This window comes from Alosa sapidissima, chromosome 10 (genome assembly GCF_018492685.1).
Source record: "Alosa sapidissima isolate fAloSap1 chromosome 10, fAloSap1.pri, whole genome shotgun sequence".
In the NCBI taxonomy this organism is placed as follows: Eukaryota; Metazoa; Chordata; class Actinopteri; order Clupeiformes; family Clupeidae; genus Alosa; species Alosa sapidissima.
The window spans coordinates 17,547,693-17,564,432 of NC_055966.1; the positions used below are offsets into that span (position 1 = coordinate 17,547,693).

A 16,740-nucleotide genomic window follows, 5' to 3' on the forward strand; every position below is an offset into this window, starting at 1 on the left:
AAGATCCATTAAGCAGCCTTCCCCATCACATTCATGTTGATAGCCATCACCTCTGACAGCATACCACCACTTTGATGGTGGTGTGTTTTTTTTTCTGTTAGAGGAACAATAAGACAAAAGAGTCTCTCTTAATCGTTTACAAAATACCACACGTGTAAGATGAAACTGCTAAGACAGCTCCCATGGTATGGAAATCTCACCTAAAATGATGTGTTAATGGTGGATGGTAATTTTCTTGGGCATACTTCACAGAAGAAAAGATAAGACCCTTACTTCAAATGCAGGTACTCTCCGAGAATACACAGGCCTCAGAACGATAGCACCTCTGACACACACACAGAGGATGCCAGTGCATCTCTCAGAGAGAAGGTGGTTTGATTTTTTCCACCTCAGCATCTATAAATGGTACGTTGAGGGTGCGATTCTGTGTGTCACATGCTGTCAAATGGGCTGAGGGGTTAACACTTGATGGTGTTTTGGGCACCACCGGTGACATCAAGGCAGCACTGCCTTGCCCCTGGATTAGAAATGGAGTGATTTGTATACTGGGTCTGCTCTCTCTCTCTCTCAAATCAGTTTCTTATCTGGCCTGTAAATGGAGTGATTTCAGGGTGAAGATTAGTGCTTAATGCTGAGATTAGTTATAGGCCTCTTATAGTCAAACCGTTGCCACCTGAGACGGTGAATACACATAGGCCTATTACTCACCAACAGTGAGTCATAAGCAAACATTAGGCTGATCATTTAGGCTAGAGTATTTGAGATGAAATATATAGGAAGAGGGTTAGATTAGGCAGGTAAAGGTGACAAAATATAAAGAAACTGTATGGTACAGATTTTGGGTCATGATAACTGGGTTTTTCAGACTATGCACTGCTACCTTTTAAATAAATTGTTCTAGAATTGTTTCTAAAAGCTTTAAACTGTTTACCATGTTGTAAGTCGCTTTGGTTAAAAATGCGTCAGACAAATGTAATGTAATGTAGGCCTAATGTAGGCTACTTTATCAATGGAAAGTGACTGTTGCCCCTTGCTTAAGTTATCCTTTGTGATAGCCTACCATCTACAAGTGACATGGAGATTTCGTTCAGTAGGCTAACTGAACATGCCAGAGAAGGATCTCTTTTGCATTCTGACTAGTCCTCCTGACAGACCCGACTAAGTCCAAATCCGCTGCTGTCCAAACAGTTCGCAGCTGCTTCTACCCCAGTCGGTATGTCCCTCCCATTTCGTTTGTTATTCATGGCTGACGTCTGCCTCTTCCCCCTCGCTATGGTTTCCATGTAGGTCAAATACGCTATTGGGTGTTGGACTTGCCAATCTTGTACATACTGCGATCAGTGCGATGGATATGTATGACAAATTGCAGAGAGCTGTGGAGTTTTACCTAGATCCTATACATTTCCCGTACATTCTAGCCGTCGTTGTTCTTGTGTATATTGCTCTCAAGGTAACGCAACTGGTTGTCAGAAGATACGAGGGTGCACGCGCTCTTGAGTGCTTTCCCGGACCACCTGGTCACTGGTTATTTGGGCACGTTCGTGAGGTAAGTAACTAAGTAGAGGAGATTTTTCGTTGGCTTATGTGCTTTGCTGTGATACTTTGTCATTCAAAATACATCTTAAGGAAATGCCATTGGATCTGTATTGCTTTGAGTTCAGAGTAGGCTACAAAGTTGCTTGTCTGTTCAGCTGTTTTATGCAAATACGCAAAAAGGGCAAACGATGGACTGTTGTTCATAACAGGTTTAACCAATAAACAATTCTCTGTTGAAGTTATAGTAGCTACAGTATAACGTCGCTATAAATTAGCCTTCGCAGTGATGCAGAGGACTTGTGAATATGACAGACTTCGAATCAAGATCTTGACCTTAAATGACCAGCGAGCTGAAACCAGGCTATTGTGGATAGTCTTTCAATAAGGCAGTTGATTGATCTTTGCTATGTGACATCCTAAATTCTAAGTTATTTGATAGGCTACCTGAGTGTTAGACCTATCCCAGGCATTTTTGATCCTTTTCCTCTACCGACTCCTTTACAGTTTAAACAAGATGGAACAGATATGGACAAAATCGTGAAATGGGGAGAGGCATATCCATTCGCATTTCCTCTGTGGTTTGGGCCAGTTATTGCCTTCCTCAATATCCATCATCCATCCTATGCAAAAACGATATTAGCCTCAACAGGTGGGTGTTTGTCTCAGGCAAGTCTATATATATGCATAAATAATGGCCTTCTAAATGGTTTGAAAATACTGTTCTTCTTCCCCCACAGAGCCTAAAGATGATATCGCCTACAGGTTTCTTATCCCATGGATAGGTAGGGCACCCACAGATTGGAATGATAGTGAGCTTCATATGACAGAATTCCAGACAGCATGTGACACTGACTTTGCATTTTGAAACAATGCCATGGTGTCCTCTGAGTTTGCTGTCACATATTGCTACAAAACGGACTATAAGATAAGGCGTGTACAAATGTACGAACGTTGCCTATTATTTTGCTTTTGTTTTTCCAGGTGAAGGCTTGTTGGTGTCTCATTCAAACAAGTGGTTCAGGCACAGAAGACTACTCACCCCTGGTTTTCATTATGATGTGCTAAAGCCTTACGTGAAATTGATTGCAGATTCAACTAAAGTTATGCTGGTATGTTCAAGGCCGTTACACTGACCCTGCTATATTGTATAGGTGAGAGGGATGAGAAGAGATAGGGTATATTTGGTTTGGCTATTTAGCTCTAAAATGCAAAATCACTGAAAGCAGATTTGTTAACTTTACTCATTGACCTCTATAACCCTACGACTTTAACTTTCTCTTCCTATTGCTTCCATCTATCTTAGGATAAATGGGAAGCCCATGCCAAAGCAAACGAGTCATTTGAGCTTTTTCAGCATGTGAGCCTAATGACACTGGACAGCATTATGAAGTGCGCCTTCAGCTGCAACAGTAACTGCCAGACAGAAAGGTGACCGCTAACCAAACCCATCAACAGTAGTGCAACACTATGCAACAGTTTTGGAGTAATCTTAAAATATGTTTTGTAGTGTATGAGACTGCCATTCACTTGGAGGCAGCCGTGGCCTACTGGTTAGCGCTTTGGACTTGTAACCGGAGGATTGCTGGTTCGAATCCCGACCAGTAGGAATGGCTGAAGTGCCCTTGAGCAACCTAACCCCTCACTGCTCCCCGAGCACTGCTGTAGCAACATGAACGACATTTCCAAAATACACAAGTTAGCAGTAGGAATTAGAAGAAGTTCAGGAGTGCCAACTGTATTAACTATAATTGGTCTTCACTAGATTTGTACATTGATATTTAGACTTTGAGCTGGCTAGTTTCTGACTAAACTCTTCACCGTCCAGGTCACTGCCAAGACCTCAGTAAATCAGTGATTTACATTCTCTCCCATTGCAGTGGGACTAATGCATACATAAAAGCTGTGTATGAGCTGTGTGACCTGGTGAACCTTCGCTTCCGGGTCTATCCCTACCACAGTGATATTATATTCCACCTCAGTCCACATGGGTACAGATTCAGGAAGGCATGCAAAATTGCACATGACCATACAGGTATCAGCAAAATATTTAAGATCTCTCAATTGATTTCAGTAATATGATACTTATTTCAATGACATGACATATAATAATATAATATAATTCTTCAAGAGGAAGTCATCAGAAGGAGAAAAGAAATATTGAAGCATGAGGAGGAAGAAGAAAAAGTACAAACAAAGAGACACATGGACTTCTTAGACATCCTCTTATGTGCAAGGGTATGTCACCTAAACCAAAACATAATCCCTGTTTATGAACACTGAATTCATTTCTATCTTAATTTACAGAGTTGCAGATTTTTTTTGTCTGATTGTTTGATAATGTTCCCGCCCATAATCTGTGTTTCTGATTACATAGTTATTAATTACTAATGTAATTGTAGTGTAATTGCAATGTTTTGCAATAAGTTACCCCTCCCAGTGCAATTGAAGCTGTAGCCTACATTTTACATGTTGGCTCTGTTTGAAACAGGTAAAACTGCTGCCTTTTAAGATATCTAACTGAGAGTTAAACCTAACCTAGATATCTAAGTGCGGTTCGAAACTGCCATTTTTTTGCTAAGATTTGTCAAAATCTAGCAAGAAATACTAGTGATGTAGTACTCGAGTCCGGTCTCGGACTCGAGTCCGGTCTTGAGACCAATTTCTGCTTTCTCGGTCTCGTCTCGGACTCGTTCCTTCAAAGACTCGGTCTTGACTCGGTCTCGGACCACAGTGGGAGGAGAAGGACTCGTAATTTCAGACCGAGTCCTCGAGACCAACGCATTTTTTATGTTCATATAAAAAAACAGACAACACATAACAACAATAATAATAAAATGCAATGTTGACCGGCATTATTTGAAAATGACATCCCATGGTGCAAAGCAAAGATACTGCCGTCAGAGCCGTTTATTTATCTCTATGGCTCTGCTGCCGGTGAGTGTCTGTAGGTCAGCATAGTCCATATTTAGACGTTAAGACTGCTCCTCTAAACAATTCCCAATCTAGCTTAGTCTGTAGGCCTAACTGTTGATTATTAACTGGGGTGATATTAAATTATGAATATTAAAACTGCAATTTTTTATGGTCTTGGTCTCGACTCGGTCTCGACTCCTAAAGGACTCGGTCTCGACTCGGACTTGCTTCCTCAAAGACTCGGTCTTGACTCGGACTCGACTGTATTTGAAAACCAACAGACTCGGTCTCGACTCGGTCTCGACCCTTCAAAGACTCGGTCTTGACTCGGACTCGGCATAGGCGGTCTCGTCCCCATCACTAAGAAATACACACTGTACTATCTGATTATACCATTGTTGTAACCATTGATAGTGTCTGGTCTGATATAGGTGCCTTTTGTCAAACAACTTTTTACCAAAGTCATGCCTGATAGCTCTCTCTCGTTTCAAACAGAGGCGTTGTCTGACATTTCCATGTGGTTTGATTCTTCCACTTGCGTGATCTCACTTGTGAAGTCAACATTGCTTTTACGGTGGATGTTCCCATTGTCAGGATGAGAATCAGGAGGGCCTTTCGGACGAGGACATCCGAGCCGAGGTTGACACGTTCATGTTTGAGGGCCACGACACCACGGCCAGTGGCATCTCCTGGACCCTCTACAGCCTGGCCAGCAACCCAGAGCACCAGCAGCTGTGCAGGGAGGAGATCAGCCAGGTGCTGCAGGGGAAGGACACCGTGGACTGGTACGGCCTGAGACCATGTCTGACACTCGTATCCTGTGTTATAAGACTGGCTGGAGGTTTTTCATTTGTATTTTGGGTTAAGTTTGCAGTTTAATGTCTTTTTGTTCTTTATGTAAAATTTGCCTTGATTTTTTTACTTGTAGATAGATAGATAAATAGCCATAGATTTATTGTATGCATTGATCAGATTTGATTTTATAATGTGATCTGGGTGTTATTGTAATGTTTTGCACCACATATCTTCCCTGTGAATTAAGAATGAGCTAGCTGTATTACAGAAATGCTCTCCATAAAATTATTTTCAATTCTCAAATTGAATTGACATTCAGAATACCTTGCTTGGAAGCGTGCTTCATGAATCTTCCATGTCCAAGTCTGAGTTAAGTTTGATGTTCACCTCTGAAGTCACATTTTGATCTTTTGAACAAGTTTGATTAAACAAATGGAAATTATTTGTATCCATCTCAGGGAGGACCTGCACAAAATCCCGTACACTACCGTTTGCAGTTTAATGTCTTTTTGTTCTTTATGTAAAATTTGCCTTGATTTTTTTACTTGTAGATAGATAGATAAATAGCCATAGATTTATTGTATGCATTGATCAGATTTGATTTTATAATGTGATCTGGGTGTTATTGTAATGTTTTGCACCACATATCTTCCCTGTGAATTAAGAATGAGCTAGCTGTATTACAGAAATGCTCTCCATAAAATTATTTTCAATTCTCAAATTGAATTGACATTCAGAGTACCTTGCTTGGAAGCGTGCTTCATGAATCTTCCATGCCCAAGTCTGAGTTAAGTTTGATGTTCACCTCTGAAGTCACATTTTGATCTTTTGAACAAGTTTGATTAAACAAATGGAAATTATTTGTATCCATCTCAGGGAGGACCTGCACAAAATCCCGTACACTACCATGTGCATCAAAGAGTCTCTTCGTCTGTACCCGCCTGTACCTGGCATGGCCAGGAAACTGACCAAGCCTATGACCTTCTTCGATGGCAGGACTGTACCAGCAGGTGGGTGATCAAAGTTGTTTATTCAACTTTATTGGGCCTCTTATGCAAGGGTGTTACAGATGCTTTTGTATTAGTGCAAGACTAGCATAAAATGGTTTAAATATTAACCCATCTGTTTGTTTGGCTGGAATAAGTATTCTGAGTCTGAGGTCATTTAAGCTGGTTAGGGTGGTAATAGTTCATGCCCTACAGTAGTTGCTTCTTTAGATAAATGAGTAAGGATATCTCATAAAAATTTCTTCTTTGAAGAATTGATTATGGACAAACATGGTCATGTAATGATACATTTCAAAACCACTGTCTGTTTGAAGTGCTTTTTGTGATTGTTGAAGACTTTAAAGATACTACACAGTTTGTATTTGGTTTAAGGGGAGTTCACTGCTAAAAAAATGTCATGTCATGTTTATGTCCTACAGGTTTTCTGGTTGGAACCACTGTTTTTGGTCTGCATAGGAATGCGACAGTCTGGGAGAACCCCCATGTAAGTGGTGCCTAGGAACTATAATCTATATTGAGTTTAGATGCACAACCCTCTAGACGCCACATATGTCAAAAATTAGATAGTGATGGTGAGTGAATGCTTTGTACACATAGCATACTGTACGTTAATCAAATAATTTAGCTTCAAACCCCCCTAAATACCACTTTTTTCCTGGTCTGAAATATCGATTTGTAGGCAAAAACCTATAGGAGCCTGATAAAAAATGCTAATTTAAAAGAAAAGTGGTCAGACGGATTTAGAGGGTTTTGCTTCTGAACTCTTCGTTTGCACTTTGATAAAAGTCAGTCTTTCCTATGATTCATTTTAGTCATTTAACTGATAGAGGCTTAAAGTCTTTTAACTACTAATAGGGATTTGTCCTCATTAAAGATTGCCTGAAAATTTGCTTTTTTCACTGTCATGCTGACGGTTTGTTATGTGTAAATATTTGAGCTGTCAGCTATTTAGACATGTCAGTCAAGCAGAAAGATTTGCATAAAGCATTTGAATTCTAATGTGATAATATGAACAAATGAACAAATGATATTACACTGATATGAAAAAATGTTCGAATTACATTTCATCTTACACAGTCTTGGGAACCTGAAAACTAAACTAACTGGCCTCTCTTTGCCTGTGCCTGTGTTGTTGCCATAGGTGTTTGACCCGCTGAGGTTTCTGCCAGAGAACTGTGCCAAAAGGTCTCCGCACGCATTTGTGCCCTTCTCTGCTGGCCCCAGGTCTGTGAGCTTGCCAGATGATGATTGGTGTCACGGGCACTGTTATAGGAGAAGGCATGCAGGCACTCGCAGTGCTCAGGTTACTGTGTGGAAGAGGAAGCTACTCATTTACCTAAATGGAGTTTGGAATCATTGTGCCTTTGGCCCAGTGACGACCCTCTGCAGACAATAACTTCTCAGGTTATTGACAGTTTTGGCAGGGTGTAAGCAACTAGGGCTGCTTGTGTTGCTCTTGGGTTGTTTCAATCTGACATAAGCAGCTTTTAGTTTGGGCTTTTCCAATGGGGATACTCGTCTTTGTTGTATCTCTCTGTATTTCTACTTGTTTGAACATGATTATTTAATTGTGCTCAACAGGCTATATGAGGACATATGACTTAATTAGTACTAACGTCAAGGGCTTTTGAATCATATAGTGACTCCTTGAGATATAAATATGGCTCGGCTCACTCCTCTAAGTTGTAAATGTTAAAGTTTCCTGTAGAACAGTACAAACAAAACCAGACAGAATTCACACAGTGACACAGAGATTAATTAACCTCAGACTCTTGTTTGGGTGCAATTTTTGTGGTTTTCAATGAACTTTCAATGCCACTGCCTAAGGGTTAGGATTTAAATTTAGTACCAAAACAAGTATTAGCCGGCTGCCTTGAAATGGAATTTGCATAAGAATGCTGAAATGTGGAAATGAGATGAAATCAAAATCAACAGAGAGGTTATCATGAGGTGGTTGCCCACCAGTGAAATTGAAAATAGGTTTTAAAAATAAAAATCTTCAAAGAAAGACTACATATTATACACATTCATCATGTTCTATATTCTTGTATGCCATTTCTCATTTTCTCATATCGGTATTTAATATTAATTTCCAACCATGTTCCTATTGCACTGAGTTCTCCCCCTCCTCCCCCTTCTAAGGAACTGCATTGGCCAGAACTTTGCCATGAATGAGATGAAGGTGGCAGTCTGTCTGACCCTGAGGAAGTACGAGCTCATGGCCGACCCAGACAACAAGCCCAAGATGTTGCCGCGCCTGGTGCTGCGCTCCCTCAACGGCATTTACCTGAAGGTCAAACACCTGGAGCTGGAGCCCTGAGCCATGCCTTGCTATCCATGAGGGTAGATACAGTACACAGACTCGGTATCCAACACATGGATTCATTAGCCAGTGAACCTAACACTAAACTGGGAGTGCACTTGAGTGCAAACATCCGCCAAGGCCAATAGTCCACTCTTCTCGGAAGTGCAAGAAAATCTTTATCCACATCTGCTGTTTTAATAGGCCCATGCTACACACTCTTTCACCAGTTTCATGAAATCAACCTTGTAGTTTTTGTATAATTCCACTGACCGAAATAAACGGTTGAGATAAAAAATATGGATGTTTTACAAAGCCCTGTTTGAAAGCAGAATTAATATATCTTTATTAAGGGAATTCAATAGCAAGCTCAGTGTATAATATGTGTATACAGTACTAACAAAGCAATCATTTATATTGTTGAAAATGGAAAATTGTTTGTATTTCTATGGAATTCAAAGTCTGTAAATTGATTTGAAAAGATTGTGAAAAGTTCTGCTTTTAGGCATGTTGCATTTTACTGCTTTGGAATAGTCCTGCCAGTTATGTTTAATTTGATGTTTGAATAACACTCATTCTTCCACTCATTGTGTTTAGTTTCTAGTTTATTGCCACTGTTGCCACAGCATTCGATTCCAATGCTATTAGATTACCTACTTTCATTTAAAACCTAACTAAGCAAACAACATTATGTAGAGTGATGCAATAACCTGTTAATGTTATTTAGAAACTTTATTGAAATAGAAAAAAAACATACGTCATTCTAAATGATTTCACATTCCCACATTCCCATCCCTCTCCGTGATGGGAAAATAGAAATCAATTCCCCCCCCCCCCATCATCTCTACCACCTGTTGCCTAATGTCTCTGTCGCTGGAATGCATCCAGAAGAAGGGAAAACAGCCCAGCCACTGATGTTCCCCATCTGCTCAGTGGGGACTTCTTACTTGTAGGGAGTCATTTCCTGAGATACGGTATTGTTCATACTGTGTCTCAGGGAATTACTCCCTACAAATAATTACAAGGCATCAGGCATGGTATTTGACAAGATCAGCCATATTAAATTAATGTATTTCATTCAATTAATTAATTTATTTCTCTAATCAGCCAAAATAAATGTTATGGAACAGTACTGTAAGACTAATTAGGTTCCGTCCAAAGCTCCTCATTGCAACCTCATGTTTTTAACTCTCCCTAGTCTCAGTCCATTATTCACTCATTGGTAGACATGTTTCTTTATGTATGCCTAAAAGTACTTTGTCTGGGCAAAGCTTGGGAACAGAACTGGAGGAGATGATATTCTGAATGGTGAGCAAACAGTGCTGCTTTCATCAACAACACATCTCTAATACTAAGGTTGTGCTGAGGAAAGAGCTTTTGAAATGGGTAAAAATTAACACTTCATACTTTCATACGATCACATCTTAAAGCAGTTGTGTCTACTTGAGTCTGCCACCTCAACCCACAGAATCGCAAACTCCTCTCCTTGCACAAGTGTACGGTTTAGCAATACACACCGCCTTACTGCAGTTTAAATGAACCTTACGTCAGAAGACATTTAATGTTCAGAAGGCCTATGTATGACAGTCTTGAATGGACAATGCCATGTCAGACTCTGTAATTGTCAGGAATGTATGCTGTGACAGTGTTGTAACATCTGATGCAAGCGATCACATGGTTCACATATATTGCCGTGCATGATTTGATTAACCAAGTGGAGTCACACCGGCTTGTCCAGTGGACCTGAGAGATATTTCAATATTTTGGAGATCAAAACAAAACTTTCATTTTATATGTACCAAAAATCACTAGTGACACTATAGAATTGTTAAAAAATGACAAATGTGTTTATTTGCTCTCAGACGTATCAAAGACACACTGGACACTATGTCCGACAAAACAAAAGTTTTCATTTACACAGCCATTATGAGGAGAACGTGTAGGTGTTTGGTGTTTTTTGTAGTATGTTTCCAAGTACCAGAGCAGACCAAGTTAAGTTCAAATAAGGATGTTTTTCCTTAAGTTCACTTGTAAGTGAGCCAGACCAGCCCACAATGCCCAACATTGGTAAGACTCAACTACTCCGGAAGGTTGTGTTGCTCACAGCACCATCTTGTGGATGCAAAAAAAAAATCATTCAAATAACGGTTTCCGGTCTGGGGAGTGTTTGGCTTGCACTCTTCACTGCTGTCCTCAACGGTCCATTTTGTTGAGGTCAGTACGGTTGTTGACCACAGATGTCTTCACTTTCAGACACTCCACTTGACATTTCAATCCACTGGTCTTGGAGAACTGGCTTTGTTAACATATGGTATATTTTGTCCTTTGTATGTGTAGAGAGGACAAAGTATGAATAGCTAAAGAAATTAAGTACAAATTACACAAATTAACCATCAAGAAAATATAACCTTGAAGAGACCCAAACACACAAGTCACAGTGAGGCCATCCCTGACTGAGTCCGAGTGCAGATATATAACTACCATTCATAGCACTCTACTACATGAAGGAATACCCATGAGCCTTTTGATGCAAGCAACCTGCAAAGATTCATGGGGGTGCAACACTGTACATGTTAAAAAGTCCTCAATAAAACGAAACTAAAATGATGTCAAAACCACAGGGTTATCGAAAGTCAGAAATCACATGGCGACCTCGTCACAGTCTTGTACGTAATTGATATGATGGGGTCAGGGGAAACAGACTAATCATGGTCCTTGCGATGGATGACAACAGATGGAATGCAATCAAGTGTCACTCATTGGCTAATACAAGTTTCTGGAGCAAGTTTCACACCCCACCCACCCCATAACAAAGTGAGACAAACCCTGTATAAATAGATCTGTGTAAAAAATGTGTGAAAAAAGTCAGTCCACAAACTGCCGCCTCCCTGTTCTTCAATACTCCTCCTTGTGCCATCCCTATGAAGTGTCCACCCACGCGAGACAGCGCCGACGCCCCATTGGCTAAATGAGCAGCGAGGGGGTGGGCTTCTTCCCGGGCCACGCCTCCTTGGCATACTTCTTCTTGCGTGGCTCGTTGAGGGCCTCGGGCGGGTAGAGGCCCGTCACTGGGGTGGGGTTGAGGGTGATGGGCGGCAGCTGGGGCTCGGGGGCCAGGTCCACCTCTGGCGCGGGGTTGGGCAGGGGCAGCGGCAGCCCCCCGAGGATGGTGGCCCCGGGGTGCCCCTCCTGGTGGCTGGGTGGCAGATCGGAGTAAAGCCCACCCCGGGCGCCGAGGCTGAGGGTGTGTGAGCGAGGCACCGAGTCGTCCAGGCCGAGCGCATTCTGGTAACCGTCCAGTTTCTTCTTCTGTGACAGAAAAAAAAGAAGGTCAGAAGCAGAAGTGAAAGCTGTCTTACTGAAGACGAGTTACTCACCCTACTGGCATTCATTTTCAGCTTCTGTTTAACTATCAAACACACTTCCCGCATTTTGAAAATTCAGCACAGTACTTCAGTACCCTTATATAGGAAAAGATGGCAGAGGTCCATTTCAGACCGTATAGGAAGCTCAATATTTAATTTTCATCAGCGAGGTCCAAAACCACCGTCACTGTGCTCTCATAAGCGAGGTCGTTTCTGTCTCCTCAAGTCTCACCTTCATAGGAACCACTGCGGTCTGCACCATGTTCCTGAAGCGTCCAACTGATGGGTCTATGTCCTCTGCAACCATGCAGAATGCACAGTGGTTAGCACACATGAAATGTCAAGTCACATTCTGCTAAGGCCAAAATAGCATGCTTCATATAGCATCAGCTTCATTTCAGTAATTTCCTCCATGACGATTCATTTCTCCATGGCTGTTATCTTTCATGGCAGGCATTTAAAAAGGTACCATGTATAGAATATGTTTTGTCTGAAAATACAAAGTGACCTACAAAAGCAGTAGTATGTGAAGAAATAACCGTTTTTCAAAAACATCAAAACAGCTTATGTTCATACCTGGGTTGATGATCTCGTCGTCCTCCTTAAAGGCCACTCGGGAGTTTCTGCGCTTCCTCTTGGGCCGCTGGATGTCCAGGTTGCCCTCCTCGATGGTCAGGCTGGAGATGCGCTTGTTGTGGGCCGTGTTGAACTCGGTCAGATTCTAACACAGAGCAAAACATCACTGAGCAACCCTGGGAATCACGGAGTGCCTCGCAATACAACACTGTCACAAGACATTGGCATTGCCCAGAGTATAAGTAAGTATAAGTATATATACTCTTTTGATCCCGTGAGGGAAATTTGATCTCTGCATTTATCCCAATCCGTGAATTAGTGGAACACACTCAGCACACAGTGAACACACAGTGAGGTGAAGCACACACTAATCCCGGCGCAGTGAGCTGCCTGCAACAACAGCGGCACTCGGGGAGCAGTGAGGGGTTAGGTGCCTTGCTCAAGGGCACTTCAGCCGTGCCTACTGGTCGGGGATCGAACCGGCAACCCTCCGGTTACAAGTCCGAAGCGCTATCCAGTAGGCCCCGGCTGCCCTATTGCCGTTGCAATACAACACTGCCACAAGACATTGCCCAGAGTACGTTGCAATACAACAGTGCCACAAGACATTGCCCAGAGTACGTTGCAATACAACAGTGCCACAAGACGATGCCCACTATAACGATAGCATCAGGAGACAGCAATTCTGTACTACTATGGAACTGCAGTACTAAGAACTGTGTGGTACCAGGTAAGGAAATCATCTACGATGTATACAAAATCTGTAATTTGCCAACTTTTAAATTTCTTTTGCATGTACTATTGAGGGTGTTGTGCTGTGCTTGCTTTTGGCTTTCTTGCACACAGGACTGCAGAAGGTGCGTTTTTTCCTATATGCTTCAGTTCAAAACAAGAGCTATATATTTGGTGCTAAGAGTGAACAGGCACCATTTTAGTCATACAGCAGTTTTCCCCTTGCAAAGAACTCAAGCCTCAAGCACACGCACACTAAAATAAAAAGTAAAGTAAAAATAACCAACACCGGTCTTTCTCACACGCACAAGATAAAACCCCTTTCTCTCCGTCTCTCAAGGCCAATACAGCCTGCATGCATATACAATGCTGTACAATACTGTGTAATTAAACAAACATAAAATCTCAAGTATACACCTACTCTCCCATACATATGCAACAAATCACACACTCGGACAGTATACTCAAACAGTCTCATACGCACACACAAACACATTCTCACACACAAACACATAACCACTCACACATGCACAATCTAATAAGAAAAACACACACACACACACACACACACATCCACAATCTAATAAGAAACACACAAACACACACACCTCCAGCTCAGTCTCCTCCTCTGGTAACCCCAGGAGGCCCTTGAGCTCCTCGTCCTCCCCGGCCTTGCTGTCTCCTGGTGCCGCCCCAGGTTGGCTCTGAGGCTTCTCTCTTATGGTGTAGAAGCGCGTGGAGGCCCCAAACGACATGGTGGAGTCGATAGGCACCTGCTGGGGCTTATGAGGCTCCAGCCGAATGTGGCCCAGAAATGTACCGTGTGCTGAGGACAACCACACAACCAGAGACTAATTAAAAGGCATTAAAAAAAGGCTCCCATCTCATCTTTACATGACCGTATACTCCCTTTTAACCCTTGACAAATTATCACTTTAGAATGCATATGATGTATTTTAAATGATGAGCGTTAATGTTAAATTTGCTGACAAACAGCTTGACATAGTCCAAGATACCCATGATGCCTGGTATTGATTCATTAGCAGTACAAAACCGTGTTGTTAGTGTTCTAGCAAGAATTTTACATTTCTGAAATGTACTAATGATTAACTAGATTAACCCTAGAGACAGAATTCTCCTATCTGCCATTCTGAACTGCACCTATACTCCCTCAAGAACAACCTTCCCCATTCACGTCTTAAGGTCAATCCAATGGCCTTTTTTAGCTATAAGCGTGCTAGAGAACTGTGATGCAGCGTCCGGTTAAAGATGTGCGAGAGCTCACTCACTGCTGTTGAGGTCGATAAGGAACACCCTTTTGAGGTGTTTGTGGTACACCAGAGCGGCATGCGCGCGAGAGCATGACTGATGGTCAATGGTGAAATCACACATGTCCGGGTTCCTCCCGAACAGGTAGAACTTCTTCTCATCGATTATGAGTTTCTGCACAAAACACATCCGTTAAATGAGGAAGCACTGGGCCCAAACAGTGCAGTCTCATACAGAGATGACATTATAAATTAGGTTTACTTCAACATGTTACCCTATGAAAAATGTACATAAAACGCAACTAAAGAAGCAAAAGGACATACAATAATTATACATCAAATCAATCATATACATGTAATCACATCAGTGTTTCCCACAGAATTGTATTCTATTTGTGGTGGTAGGTTTGCAGAATTAACTTGAATGCAACAGTTTTTAACAAATTAGCGCAGCGTGGTTATGATGCTAACCAGATTAAAGCACAATGTAGTACAACCTGGAAAATCATTGTGTGGTGGTCAATGTTGATATTGTGGTGGGCCGCCACAAATAAGTCAATGTATGGGAAACAATGCACATAAACAAATATATCAACGTAAGGTAATTACACAACAGACTGATGAGTGTGTCAGTCATTGTTCCGCGAGTCATAACACAGAGCACACCTTCACACTCTGAGCTTAAATCTTGCTGGGTTTTATCTAGCACTTCTCTTGACCCAACAGCCACATCTAAACAGACACCAAAGTGCAAGCACTTGTGGGCTGCTGACTGTCAGGTTAGTATCGAGTGCAGGGAAGGGAGGGGGCGGGGGTCCACAGAGTCACAGTCCACAGACTCCTATAATGGTAGTTTTCAAATATAACATTCACTTGAATGAAATCATAAAATCATTAAACAGTGGATTAAATCAATGACTGGATGTAATGTTGGAAGTCCTAAGTCTACAGATACCTTAGCCTGAAAATAACTTGAGGTCCAATTTACATGGAGAATGGGGAATTTGGGGGAAATGGGGTAACCAATCTCTGTTAAACCAACTAAGGCAGATGTACACAAATGGAGAAAAATCTGCATACACACGCTTGTCGAAGCACACAAGTAAACTGCTAACTATCGACAGTGTCGGTGCCGATCTGCACATCCTACCTCAACGAGTTTATCTCCTTTCACTACGTCCAGATGAAGTCCAGGAGGGGGCTTCCCTGCCCTGAAAAAAAAAAAACATGTAAATATTTGCAGCATTGCACAGGCCCTTCCCTGTCCCATGGTCAGAATTATTGCAAATAATTAGAATGTTGAAAACAGCTTTAATAACTCATTATCCGTATTTTTAGTTGCCACAAGGTACAAACAAGGGGGCTATAAAAGTGTAACGTTAAGAAACATTCTGCTCACTAAGTTAAAGCTGACGATTAAACAAAATTGATATCTTGCATTGCCTTGCATGTTGCGAATTGAGATCACTTCATATAGCCTACACTGCTATGAACTGTTTCACTATGCATAAACTGATTAAATATTTTGCCAATTGAAAGATTAAGAAGCAAAGTTTCTCGGAAATTATATGAAATTAGTAATTACAACAGAATTATCCCTGAATACTCTGATACTGAATACTCTGTGTGCATGGTCCTAGCAAGCTAAGTTTACTTTGCTAGCTACTTAGCTAACAAGGGACCTGTTATCTATGCACATCTAACCGCTCTCCAGGCACATAGAAGTTTTCATTTCCAACAGATATATAATTCGACAATAAACTCGAGTGCATTTTACACTGGTGAGACTCACCATGAAGGACATTCAAAATTCGGTATATTAACGTCAGCTTTGGTGTTAGCCATTTCGCTTCATTCTTCATTCACAAGAAGAATCGAAATGCATGCTGGGTCTATTTCGGAAGTGCATGCAGTCTAAGAAAATGGGATATGTAGTTCTACAATGCCATCACTGCAGGCAGTAGAGCAAGAAGTTATCACCTTATTTAAATACAGGATTAAGGTTATTAAAGACTGATCATCGACTCTGCTTAGCCTAATTTAGCCTAAACCTGCCACTCTGTGCGATGATAATTTAGATTAGGCCTATTAGTTCTTACATGACATGCAGTGAAAATAGCTTATTTTCAATTTGATCAATCGACCTTTCTATTTTGAAGCCTTTAGGAAATAGCAAACGTAGGATATTGGCTACATAGCTTTTCAAAATGATTCTATCTCGATAATAATATTTCAAACAGTAAAGC

At 41.4% G+C, this 16,740-nt stretch overlaps 2 protein-coding genes and 1 non-coding gene across 3 annotated transcripts; 1 reads left to right on the plus strand and 2 right to left on the minus strand.

Annotated features, from left to right (window-relative positions):
* Window positions 1-1,233: 1,233 nt before the first annotated feature.
* LOC121720820 (cytochrome P450 4B1) lies at window positions 1,234-9,140 on the plus strand. The gene is made up of 12 exons (XM_042107273.1): window positions 1,234-1,546; window positions 2,041-2,185; window positions 2,274-2,318; window positions 2,518-2,645; window positions 2,840-2,964; window positions 3,414-3,568; window positions 3,665-3,771; window positions 5,044-5,234; window positions 6,121-6,254; window positions 6,671-6,735; window positions 7,393-7,475; window positions 8,394-9,140. Exons 1-12 carry the CDS (start codon window positions 1,346-1,348, stop codon window positions 8,569-8,571), a joined length of 1,557 nt encoding a protein of 518 aa, XP_041963207.1. The 5' UTR covers window positions 1,234-1,345; the 3' UTR covers window positions 8,572-9,140.
* Window positions 9,141-10,376: 1,236 nt separating this feature from the next.
* Window positions 10,377-16,402, minus strand: ppp1r8b (protein phosphatase 1, regulatory subunit 8b). The gene is made up of 7 exons (XM_042107274.1): window positions 16,287-16,402; window positions 15,645-15,705; window positions 14,516-14,669; window positions 13,835-14,052; window positions 12,495-12,639; window positions 12,151-12,215; window positions 10,377-11,862 (listed from the first exon to the last, which is right to left on the minus strand). The coding sequence occupies exons 1-7, from the start codon at window positions 16,337-16,339 to the stop codon at window positions 11,518-11,520; spliced, it is 1,041 nt and encodes a 346-aa protein (XP_041963208.1). The 5' UTR covers window positions 16,340-16,402; the 3' UTR covers window positions 10,377-11,517.
* LOC121721550 lies at window positions 15,129-15,290 on the minus strand. Its single transcript, XR_006034869.1, has one exon.
* Window positions 16,403-16,740: the final 338 nt, after the last annotated feature.

Coding starts and splice junctions, on each gene's coding strand:
- LOC121720820 (XM_042107273.1), top strand. CDS start 1,346: ATGGATATGTATGACAAATTGCAGAGAGCTGTGGAGTTTTACCTAGAT. Junction 2,965..3,413: donor AGTAACTGCCAGACAGAAAG/GTGACCGCTAAC, acceptor CTCCCATTGCAG/TGGGACTAATGCATACATAA. Junction 3,569..3,664: donor AATTGCACATGACCATACAG/GTATCAGCAAAA, acceptor TAATTCTTCAAG/AGGAAGTCATCAGAAGGAGA.
- ppp1r8b (XM_042107274.1), bottom strand. CDS start 16,339: ATGGCTAACACCAAAGCTGACGTTAATATACCGAATTTTGAATGTCCT. Junction 15,706..16,286: donor AATTTTGAATGTCCTTCATG/GTGAGTCTCACC, acceptor TTTTTTTTTCAG/GGCAGGGAAGCCCCCTCCTG. Junction 14,670..15,644: donor AAGGAGATAAACTCGTTGAG/GTAGGATGTGCA, acceptor TGTTTTGTGCAG/AAACTCATAATCGATGAGAA.